At 43.7% G+C, this 11,837-nt stretch overlaps 1 protein-coding gene across 1 annotated transcript in view; it reads right to left on the bottom strand.

The window, feature by feature from the left end:
- Window positions 1-5,593: 5,593 nt before the first annotated feature.
- Window positions 5,594-11,837, bottom strand: part of GPR137B (G protein-coupled receptor 137B) — a 50,703-nt gene continuing 44,459 nt past the window's right edge. The window contains 2 exon segments of the mRNA XM_046027056.1: window positions 5,594-8,329; window positions 9,937-10,061. Coding sequence (XP_045883012.1) covers window positions 8,218-8,329; window positions 9,937-10,061 — 237 coding nt within the window. The 3' untranslated portion in view covers window positions 5,594-8,217.

The raw sequence follows: 11,837 nt of genomic DNA, 5'->3' as shown, positions 1-11,837 counted from the left end.
TTTGAGTAACTTGATTTTACCACAAATTGGATTGTGGGGGGGAAGCCTACATTTTTGTGTCTGTGTGTATTTCTTAAATGATTGTATAGGTGTAGGACTGTTTTGTAGCCTGGTAATACTGTATGATCTTTGTGATATAACCTGTTTTTCTATGTCCCAGACCCTTTGTCATGCAGAGACACTAGAGGACTGACTGCCTTGTGCAAAGGCTTGGCTGGTAATTCCTCTCTTGTTTTGTCTTTATCTCATCACCTAATTTCAAAGTCCAGCACTTGATAATATAACTGACAGAAATGATTGTACCAGCTGACAGAGTCATGAAAATGAAGGAAAGAATTCCTTCCTTCAGTGGCATGAGTTTTTTTCTTTTTCCTTAAGTGGCATCTATGTAAGTTAGAAATACTATATATTAAAATTGGTGAAATTTGAGTGTTTCTCCTGTGTTGATTCTTAGATTACAAAGATCAGACGGAATAGTAAAATTTTTCCCAGTTTAGGAATTTGATTAAGGCAAATGCTGTGACATTGTAACATTGTGAATTTACTCGATACTTGTGGTCTCTGTATGTCCCTGAAACTGCCATATTCTCCAACTTTACCCAGGTGCCAGTGTAAATACGAAAGGACAGCTATTTTTTTTTAAGATTTTATTTATTTATTTGACAGAGGGAGAGATCACAAGTGGGCGGAGAGGCAGGCAGATAGAGACGGGGAAGCAGGCTCCCTACTGAGCAGAAAGTCCGATGCGGGGCTTGATCCCAGGACCCTGAAATCATGACCCGAGCCGAAGGCAAAGACTTAACCCACTGAGCCACCCAGGTGCCCCAGAAGGACAGCTGTTTTGATCTTCATCAGCATTGCCTTCAGCTGGAAGTTTGGGAACAGTTTACAGTAAACCTCTCAGCAGAACACAGAGTGAAGTACCTGCAGAAACCGTAGCTGTTCACGCAAGCGCACAGACTGGTCATGTGGTGTCATGGAAATTTTCTGATAAAATCACACATGCAGACACACACAGGTGGTTGAACTCCATTTGTTCAACTAATTTGTTGTTGTGCGCACCAGACTGTAGCGAATGTTGAGTTAAATAAATGTTTCCGCAATTTTTCTTTCTTGTTCCCCTCCCCCCTTTGAGATGACCCCCCTCACGAGCTGATGATTTGATTATAACTTGTGGAGAATGGAAGAAGTACAGAAGGAGCGTGAGCTTGCTTCTTACCACGGCAGGCGTCGGCAGCCACTGTCGGAAGGGCTTTCTATGGGTTCCTTAATCCTCACAGCTGCGCTAGTGGGACTGGTTGGTAGGTACAATTACTAGTCCGTTCTATAAGAAAACTGAGGATAGGGTGCCTGGGTGGCTCAGTGGGTTAAGCCTCTTCCTCAGCTCAGGTCATGATCTCAGCGTCTGGGATCGAGTCCCGCATCGGGCTCTCTGCTCGGCAGGGAGCCTGCCTCCTCCTCTCTCTGCCTGCCTCTCTGCCTACTTGTGATCTCTCTCTGTCAAATAAAAATTAAAAAAAAAAAAAAAAAGAAAACTGAGGATAGTAGTGACTAACTCGTTTGTAGTCACAAATTCTGGGTTGTGGGGCTAGAGTTTAAAACCAGAAAGTCTGGGGCGCCTGGGTGGCTCAGTCATTAGCGTCTGCCTTCAGCTCAGGTCATGATCCCAGGGTCCTAGGATCGAGCCCCACATCCCTGCTCGGCAGGAAGCCTGCTTCCCCCCCTCCCACTCTCCCTGCTTGTGTTCCCTCTCTCTCTGTGTCTCTCTCTCTGTCAAATAAACAAAATCTTAAAACAAACAAAAATCAAAAAGTCTGACCTCAGGTCCTTAGCTAGCATGTCCCGTATCTGTGTTACTACCTAAGTGGGCTTATCACTATACCACTAGAAACTGGAGACTTTTAGCATCTTCTGATGTGTGCAGAGTCATAAGGCTTTTTAAATCTCCTTTATTTTTCAAATAGGTGATACATTCGCATGGTTCAAAGACCAAAAAAATAGGAAAGGCTGTACAGTGGAATGTCTTCCTGTCCTTGGCCCTTCGTCCATACTGCATATTCTCCCCAACCCCTCGCCCCGTGACTCGGTTCTTGGTTCCTTGTGTTTCCATCCATCCATTTTTAGGCATATACAAACAAATACAAATGTAAAGTCTTAGTTTTTCCCTCTCATTTTTACCCAGAGTGGCACCCTATACATACCATTTGCTTTTACTCACTCTAGTTTTCATGGTAGTCTTCCCACGTCCCTAGACAGCTTACTCAAAGTTTTCTTTTCTTAGCAACTGCTTGGTATTCCATTCTCTGAATGTATAATTGTTTAATTAACTAGTCCCCTATTAATGGGCATTGGATTGTTTCCAGACCTTGTGTATATGTCATTTTACACCTACATAAATATGTACTTATAGAATAAAGTCCCCAAAATAGAATGTTAGGGTCACAGACCATGATAGAATATTTCCCTCCCTAGAGGCAGTTACTGGTCCTCATATCCACCTGCAATTAAAGACCACACCTGCTAACCCACCCCCGTACCTCTGTAGATAGGGGTTTGATGTTTGCCATTCTGAGTGATACAAAATTACATATCATTGTGTTTTAGTTTTTTTCTTACAAATGAGGTTGACTCCCTTCAACATGTTTAAGATCCACTTGTAGTTCCTTGTGTTCATAATGTTGCCCATTTTTCTACCGCACTGTTGATCTTTTATCAGTTTCTAGGAGTGCTACCTACAGATAGTAATCCTTTGTGACAAGCTCTAATTTTTTTTTTTTTCAGTTTGGTGTCTCTTTTGACTTGGCTTATGATGGTTTTTGTCATGCAATTTTTTTTTTTTAATTTCTCAGTTTCTCAGTGGTTTCCGGACTTTGAGTCATAGTCCGAACACCTTCCTTGCACGGCAGTAATTCACCTACAGTTTCTTTTAGAGCTTTCATGGTTTTTTTGGTCTAAGTTTTGATCCCTTTGGAGTGTATCCCCCAGTGTAGGGTGTAAATTATGGATCCAGCCTAATTAGGTTTCCTACGTGGTCACCCAATTATTCCAATACCATTGACTGGACAGTCTGTCCTGTCCTGCCTGGTTTGCGATGCTACATTTATTGTATATGACATTGCACACGGCGTTAGCTCTGCACCGGGGTTGGTTCTCTTTGTTTCACTGGTCTATTCACTCAGACACCAGGACCACGGCCATTTTAATTACTCGGGGTCCACGTTTAAATATCTGGTTTGCTGGTCCCCTCTTCTCTCCAACCCCTACCGCCCTCTTTAAAAGCAGTTTTCTTTAGCTGGGCTTGAGCGTTCCATATGAGCTTTAAAAAAATTCTTTAACCTATAGTTCATGCTGGAACTCTGCCCAGTCGTGTTTCCTCTTGAGAGTTGCACTTTTAACCACTGTAATGTTTCCCTATTCTCTTAATTTTATACTTTATCAGATAAATATCTACTTTTTACTGCCTGTTGTGTTATTTCAGGATTCTGTTTGCCAGTGCCCAAACACACGAGGGCAGAGACAGGACGTGAGGTGCCTGTTTAGACAGAATTTTATCTCAGTGCTTCCCTTTTAAGATTGAGTTCTCAGATCATTCCCAGAGACTATCCTTGTGTAAAGGCCTTATGTCCTTTTTTATTCCATTATGAATTCTCTACCCAAAAGTTGGATATCTGAGAAAACAGGGATAGGCCCTTACATATTATAGTTGCCTAATCCATACTCAGTGGATGAAAGTGCAAGTGAAAATTACCTTTAAAAAAAAAAAAAAGAGTCCCAGTCTACCACAAGAACAGGATTTGACCATTCACTGTTGTAGACGCTGGGAACATAGAAATGAATAAAACACAGATATCCCTGCCGTCAGGCAACTTATGAATTCTGTAACCGAACTAGCTGGGTGGTTCATAGTGGGAACTCACCAGAGAGGAACAGACCAGCTGAAGAGGAACAGCTAATAGAAAGCTGTTCAGTGGAGACGATGCTCTCAGTGTGAGCGAAATTTAGTGTCAGCTTAACGCTGCCAACCCGTTGTCACAGAGTAAAACCATCCAACTAACACACCTGGGTCAGAGTGTGCAGTTCTTCAGCCAGCACCTGGATGCATTCTGTCACTTTCCATATGGATTTCCTTCATAGACTGTACCTCTAAATGTGTTCTCCCTTGGGTAGGTATTGAGTCTACAGACCTAAAGCCTAGACTCTGGGCTAGTGAATTCAGTATGGGAACAGCCAAGGATCCTCAGCAACACAAAATGGCCCTGACAAACCATCTGTTTAACCCAGACATGCCTTTTTATATCTCAAGTACTGCCTTCAAGGAGCACCATGACTAGGGACCGGAGGGACCGTTGCAGGTTAATAAGATTCGTGGGAAATTGAGGTTCAGAGAAAGGGAAGGACTTTGAGGCTCACATGGACGAAAGAGAAGGAGGTCACAAATCTAGATGCGGTTGGCATCTGCTCTGTCCTGACTACACCAAAGTTCAGAGGCAGGAAATATATTCTGGAGATAGTGTCTAATGTTCCAAGTAGTCGGGCAACCAGGTTGCAAAAGGGAAGACCAGTCTGGAGGCTACAGGGGAATTAACCTGTTTCTGGAAAAGTAGAGGACAGGTTTCAGTCGCAGGTCAAGGAATAGATGAAAGAAATCGGACTTCAGAGGAAACGGGCAGATACCATTAGGAGCTTCTGAGTCACTGGATTTTAATCTGAGGACTCTGATCCCCTCCTTGATGACCCAGGCAGAGCTCCACACTGAAGGAACCCGCCTCAGTGCCCAGGCCCAGAGAGCCGCACGGAGATCTAGGTTGGGGGCTCGGGTACAGCTTTAGCATACTTCCTGGTGTTCTGACCCATCAGTGCAAGGGCTTTCCACATATCCCTAGGCTCTAAGGTAGGGTTAACCGTAGGGTTAACAGAAGGATGTGGCTGAATTTACAGACTGGCAAACCCCTCGTCGTCCCAGCATCTGGCATGAAGTAGGCACTCGGTAGACACTGACCGAACTCCACTCCCTTCATTCCTTTTTAAATGTTTCCTCACTTGGATTCGAGTTTTTGATGAGAATTCCGCTTTTTAGCCTGATCCTTTCCAGCAGCTCCTCTGGACCGTGAGAAGTCTTAAATAGCATTATGCACAGTTAGAACTTTTTTAAATAAAATTCTCCCCTGGGACAAAAATGGAAAAACGCAGTAGATATGTCTTCAATCAGACCTACACTTGCCTAGATTTTATCATACAGTCCTCTGAAGTGAAGACTTTAATAAAGTTTCTCCAGTTGGAAATGCTAAAAAACCAAATATTTAGACCCATTTAATTCTAATGTAAGTTTACCTTTATTAAAAAGATTCATTCTAAAAAAAATTCTAGTAATATCTACTATGTGAATATAAATGAGAACCTTTTTCTCTAAGCACTTTTCATGCTCTGGAATTTAGTCATGCTTGTTCTCCTCTTCCTAAGAATTAAATGTTCAAGGAATTAAAGAGCAGTTCTATTGGATTTGGGGAAAAGAGGGTATTTGGGGACACCCTAGTGAATGTGCCTGATGATCTACACCGCTAGACATGGTAACCAGCATAGTTTTAGCAACACACCTGAAGCATCCAAGAAAGAACTGGCATAACCCTGATGTGTGGACTGTGAGAGTCAAAAACACTCCTTACAGTCCACAGCTCCCTGTGTAACGTACTCCGGATGTGGCCATCAGTGGCTCAGTTAAATGGGTGAACTGTAGAAACAAAGAGCCGGCGCAAGATAGCCACACAAATCAGCTGGCACTTTCAGACAATTACCTGCAGAAGAAGACCCCTTTTATGCCTATTCCCAGCAGGTGCCCAGAACTACTCACATGCAGCCTTCAGTGTTGAATCAGATTGAATCAGACCTAGTACAAAATTTCCAGTGACACTGCCTCTTCCCCATGTATTTTTAACTTTCAAATGACCAAGGTTTTGATTTCATTATGTTGCTTTAAAAAAGGACATTTTCGGTGTTTTATGACCAGTAATCCCTGTTCTTTGCCTTCTTTGAGCCTTTAATATTTCACAGGAAGGAGAAGTTTTGTTAGTGAACCTATTTAACACCGTAACACAATTAGGAAACTGAAGAAATTTTAATTTCCCTTTTCATACCTCCCATACCTGTGTTTCACAGGGTACACATGGTCATTTACTATGAGAAAAAGATTAATACAATCCTATTAATATTCTAGATGTGTTTACAATACTTGTGTTTTAGCAGAACTTTTTAAAAAGGGAAAGAGAAAAATAGGCTCTTAGAACATTTTTATCCTTTCCAATAAAAAAATAGTTCAAATAGTAGCAGCTTTATCATAAAAATAGATTATGGCTTTTATCACTTAATGCTGGTTATTGCAACTTTCCTGCTAATAATAACAGGATAATGTGTTGATACAGAATGAGTATAATAATTGGATGATTTTAGTGATTTTATTACTGCATTTTTAAATATACCTACCCTTGAATGACCTAATTGAAGTACTTTCTGAAAGCATGATTTAAAGTTTTTAAGTCTATGCTTGGTCTGCGTTTAAATTCTCCTAAGTATTAGTAACAAAGATAGCATGACAAGTAGGGTGTTCTTAAAGCTATTTAGAATGATAACAACTTACAATATTTTAAGGCAACCCAAGTAATCAGTGCAAATTTTGCTTCCGTCTAGAATTTGCTCTGACACTGTTTTCAGTGACATATGACCCCAATTCTTCCACACACTGAAAGGCAAGAACACTTTTGTGTTGGATGACGTAGGATAAAGGCATTCTGTACAAATGAAAAACCCAGTCACAAGCCATTTTTTACGACTTGAGATGGCAATTTTAATTACCATCAAGAGAAGTAGACTTGATCTCTGGGAAATCAATGCCCAGAGAGAAATCCTTTCTGAAGACCATAATGAGAAATAAGAGATACTGGCAATGGGTTTCATCCTGAAGGCATAGCATAACTGTCCGTCCATCTGTTCCTCCTCCTCCTGTCCCGAGAGGAGAGATTTCCTAGGCAGAGCAGATCATGTCTCTCTGGTAACCATCCTTCCTCCAGTACCTTCTGTTTTACAGAAAATCCGAGCATTTAACCTCCCTGACAGAGTTTCCCATCGTAGGCAGTGGTACCTGGATAGATCTTGGAGGTTTTAGACTTGCACCGTGGCTGGAGTCCCAGCTGAGTTCACTGAAGCCGTCGTCTGGAACGTGTCTCTTCATGTGGCCAAGGGACAGAAATCGTGCTCCTGGGTCCCAGGGAGCAACTCCCGTTTTAAAGCTGCTATTGCCAGTAGCCTGATTTCAGAGCTTTTTAGAAATGCAGGCAGTTATTTTAAATACGGTGGGAAAGTGCAGAAGACTGAGGACTGCATACAGCCTGCCGGATCGAGAGCGGAGAACCTCTCCTCCGCTCCTGGACTGGAATGAATGGCCCGTGATTGGGAAAGGTGCCGTCTTGGGAAGGACTGAGGTAACAGAGCCTAGGTTTCCCTGGGCTGAAAAACTAGCCAAAGATTCTGAATACAGCAGAGGAGGCTTAGCAGTGTGGGTCAGCTCTATCCATGCTTCTAAGGGATCACTTATGGCTGAAGGGTACACATTAGGGCCCTGCTCAAAGGAGTACCACATTTTGGTCAAAATTTAGATTCTTTGAGACAACCACCGTCTGGGCCTTAAAGAACTTGAAGGAAGGAGCCAACACCTTGTCTGTAGTCTGCTGAAAATGTGCTACAGTAGAACAAGACTGGAGTGGAAACTGGCTTTCTCGATGTCAGCTGGGTTTTGAGTCTACCTGGCTCAGCACCTGCACAGCCTGAAACAACCATGAGACCATGTACTGTGGACTTTTAAAGTGAATTATGCATCAAAGTCTGTGCTAACTACAAACATATATTGCAATAACATTCTCAAAAAATCCTAGTATATATTTTAGCATTATTATTTAAGTTATATAAAATACATCTTTATAAAAGTACAGAGTTTTTTAAAAAGTTTAAATTATACCCACTGAAATAGGCAGCCAGGCTCACTTTTTAGTACTAAAATAAGATTTTATCAATCTAAATTATTGCTTAGTCCTATGGAGCCATTAGAAACCTGTAACAAAAATCAAGTCCTATTTAAGGAAAAGTGCCTTATAAAAGTTCAGCTGTCATGAAGTTAATCTCTTTGAAGGTCTTCACTTGAGGAATCTTCCACAGAATTGTTGACTGATGCTACCCATGGCTTGGTTTGTCAGGATCCAAAACTGGGTCTGGTTGGAAAGTTCCCACTGGTGCCAGGAAGCTGTTAGTTTGTTGTCCCCAGTCATAGTAGTCAGGAGCAAAACTTAAAAAAGAAAAAAGAGATAGTTCGGTGACTTGAAACATTATACTTTCTATCAATGACATCTCTATTTTAGTTGGACGGAACTGGGATTTTGTATAAACTGTAGACAATCCTGGTTTTTAAAGTGGCTTCTTGAAGCCCACGTGCAGTGGCTACAAGTTCACCTACTTAGTGAATTCAGGGCGCCTGGGCGGCTCAGTTGGTTAAGCGTCAAGCATCTAACTCTTAATTTCTGCTCAAGTCCTGACCTCAGGCTTGTGAGATAAAGCCTTACGTCAGGCTGTGTGTGTGGAGCCTGCTTAAGATCCCCCCCCCCCACTCAGGCTTGCGCACTCTAAAACAAAACAAAACAAAACAAAAAAACACTGAGCGCCACAGAGCCCAGAAGCATAGTATTACTAGAACCATAAACCAATCACTACGTGTAACAAAATATTTGGCCAAAAAATCGTATCTGGTACGTCTGGAAAAGTAACTTCTGTGCATCGGCTTTATCAACTGCAGAATACCAGCGATCTCAGCACCTGCCTGGCTGGGCTTCTGTGAGCTAATACCTATGGAGTGCTTAGAGCGGTACCTTAATACACAGGAAGCATCGCTAATGTGCAGCTCCTTATTTTCCTCCTGTAGGGAGTGGAAGGGGCTGGTCTTCTACCTCAGGAGCGAGGGCACTCAGCTCTAGGCTGCCTTGGGCAGATGGGGGGCTAGGGCTGCTCCCGCGGGCCCCAGAAGGACGTGCAGTGGGGTAACTGGGGAAGAGCAGTGCTGGGGTGAGGGTTCGAACAGCTCTGGACCTCAGGAGTCCTTGTATACTGGCCTGCTTCCAGACCTCTGTGTTCTGCACCTCTGCCGGCTTGGTCCGTGCAGGGCTGCATTTTCTCTTCCCCAAGCACCACCTTACATTCTTTCTTGTTCCCTGCTCCCCCGTCCACTGAGAAAGCAGGATACCCTCCCAACTTCTCTGTTCTTGGTCCCCAAACAAGGGCTCTTTTCAGAGCCCTTTTAAAGTTTTCCAAGGACATTTACTGTTTGTAATAAGGAGCAGAAAAGCCAGATATCTTCTCTTGTATCATTCCACCTGGAGGGGGGTAGTTTATATTAAAATGTTAATGATTGCTTTTAAAGGTACAAAGGATGACCAACAATAAGCTTTCACTTCCAAGAAACACAGCCGGAAGCCTCCCTTGCCCAGGAACTGCGCCAGAGCCTGCGAGCACAAGCTGAGAGAGGAGGGGGTTCAGGGAGCCCCGGGTCAGCCCTTGTTGCTTCTGTCCACTCTGCCCACCCTAAAGGCCCAGCTTCACAGGCAGGAGGAGGGGACATAATGACCATTGGGCCATGGAGGGTGGCTGAAGTGTCACCGGAGAGGGCGGGGAACCCCAGTAGCTCCCACCCCGCCTGTCCGCCACACACCTATGGAAGCAGAATCCTGGGAGTGGGGCGCTACTCTGGCGACACTTTGTCTCGTTCTCCGGGGCTTCCCCTCCATGTCCTGTGCCTCACCCCCACCTCCCGACTCCAGGGGTTTTCTCTTGGACTGAATCGATTCCATGGGTGCCGGGCTCGGCCTCCTCCCCGTGCCTCTCTACCACCAGCCAGGGCCTTACCTTCCCTGAGGTCCCTGAGGGGCAATGTTCCAGGCAAGGTCATCATCACTATCGTATCTTCGAGGGTTGTCAAAGAAGTAAGATCTGGGACTGAATCCGTGGCTGGGGACCATTCCAGGGTTGCTCTAGAAAGACAATTAAGTGTTCAGTGTGCTCGAGACAAACATAAACAAGATCTCTCTTGCAGGAGACTGCAGTGTTGTTCTCATCTCAAAGGAGGATGGACAGGATGGACCTGTTCCACTATGGTGCTCGCTTCGGTTGCATTTATATTTAAGAGGTGTTATCTTTTCCTTTTCTCAGGATGGGCAAAGTCTTCTTTCAGAGTTCCGTGTGCAGCCATGAATTACCATTGTTTTAATCCCTTACTGAAACAAGAGGCCATGCCCAAATTAACCAAATTAGATAGTCCCAAATTAGCTATAAAACCATATAGTAATGTAGATATTTACAAGCTAAAATAATGAAATCATCATAATGATCAAGTAGGTTTCCATTTCCTGCTTCTATAATCATTTCCCCCATTTCTGTCCTCAAGCTGAGTTCACCATTCAAAAAATTTCAAATGGTTTCAAGTAAGAAGAAGATCAGAACTGTCTTATAAGGCAAATCAAAGCTGGCATAAAATCCAGAATTTGTTTGAGGACCTTGGACCTATCATCAGTGGTCTATTTTAAAGTTAAACAAGGGTAGGAAACAAGGTTGCTCGCTATACCATGAGTATCGATACAGAAACTCCTCCTTTTCTAAGACTAATCTAGCCAAATACAGGAAACAAAATAAACCTAGATAAGGTCGGATGCCTGAAAATTTATGATTTGCAGCAGTTCAAGAATGTCTACGTAAAAGAAAGAAGTTGGATCCTAACCTCATTACACCTATACAAAAAGTAACTCAAAATGATCAAAAACCTAAATGTAAGAGTAAAAACTATAAAATTCTGGGAAGAAAAATATAGGGACAAATCATGTCCCAGGATTCTTAATAGACACCAAAAGCATGAACAACGAACATAAAATTTACCAAAATTAAAAACTTCCAAAGACTCCATTCAGAGAGTGAAAAAACCGCCACAAGAAGGGGAAAAAATATTTGCAGAATCCTATCTGACAAGGGACTTAGATCTAAAATACATAACATAAAGAACACTTAAAACAATACAAAGACAACTCAATTTAAAAATGGGCAAAAGATCTGGATAAAGATACAAATGTCCAAGAAGTGCATGAAAAGATGCTTGACCTCTTGAGCGATCAGGGCGAAAGGCACAGCCATCCGGGACATCAAGAATCAAAACCTCCATACCAAGTGCAGGGGAAGAGGAGGGGGACCTAGAAGCCTCCGCCGGCCCAGCAGGAGCAGACGGCACCCGGCACGCCCACTGTGGGAAACAGTCTGGCAGGTTTTTTTTTTAAAAAGTGCAGCCCTGACTTCCAGGTAGATGCAGAGAAGGGCCCGACGCACACCTCAGTGCAAGGACACAAGGATAACGCGTCTACCTAAATAGCCCAGAAAACGACCCGAAGACCACAACGCCATGGAGAGAAGAGGACACGTGTGGGAGCGTAGGGAGAGTGGACACGTGGCTGGGAGCTTAAGGGCCAAGGCCACCTGCAGCCAGGACGGACCGGAGTGCGCAGGGAGGGGAGACAGACAGATCCTCACACCTGGGAGCCTGCAGGGCACGAATTCCCATAACATTTGTCTCTGCAAACCAGGGGGCCAAATTCTCCAAGTTCCTACAACAACCTGGAACTTTAAAAACCAACAGGCTCCGTTCTGGAGAGGCCGGAGGGAGAGCGGAGAAGCAGCTCGGAAGGGCAGTTTGAGAGACGCCTGGGGTGGACAGGAGAGTGAGTTCCTCACTGATCTCAGAGCCTGGACCAGAGGGACAGACTTCC

Source organism: Meles meles, chromosome 13, assembly GCF_922984935.1.
Source record: "Meles meles chromosome 13, mMelMel3.1 paternal haplotype, whole genome shotgun sequence".
In the NCBI taxonomy this organism is placed as follows: domain Eukaryota; kingdom Metazoa; phylum Chordata; class Mammalia; order Carnivora; family Mustelidae; genus Meles; species Meles meles.
The sequence above is the reverse complement of the archived record's forward strand: the minus strand, read 5'-3'. Positions and strand labels throughout refer to the sequence as shown.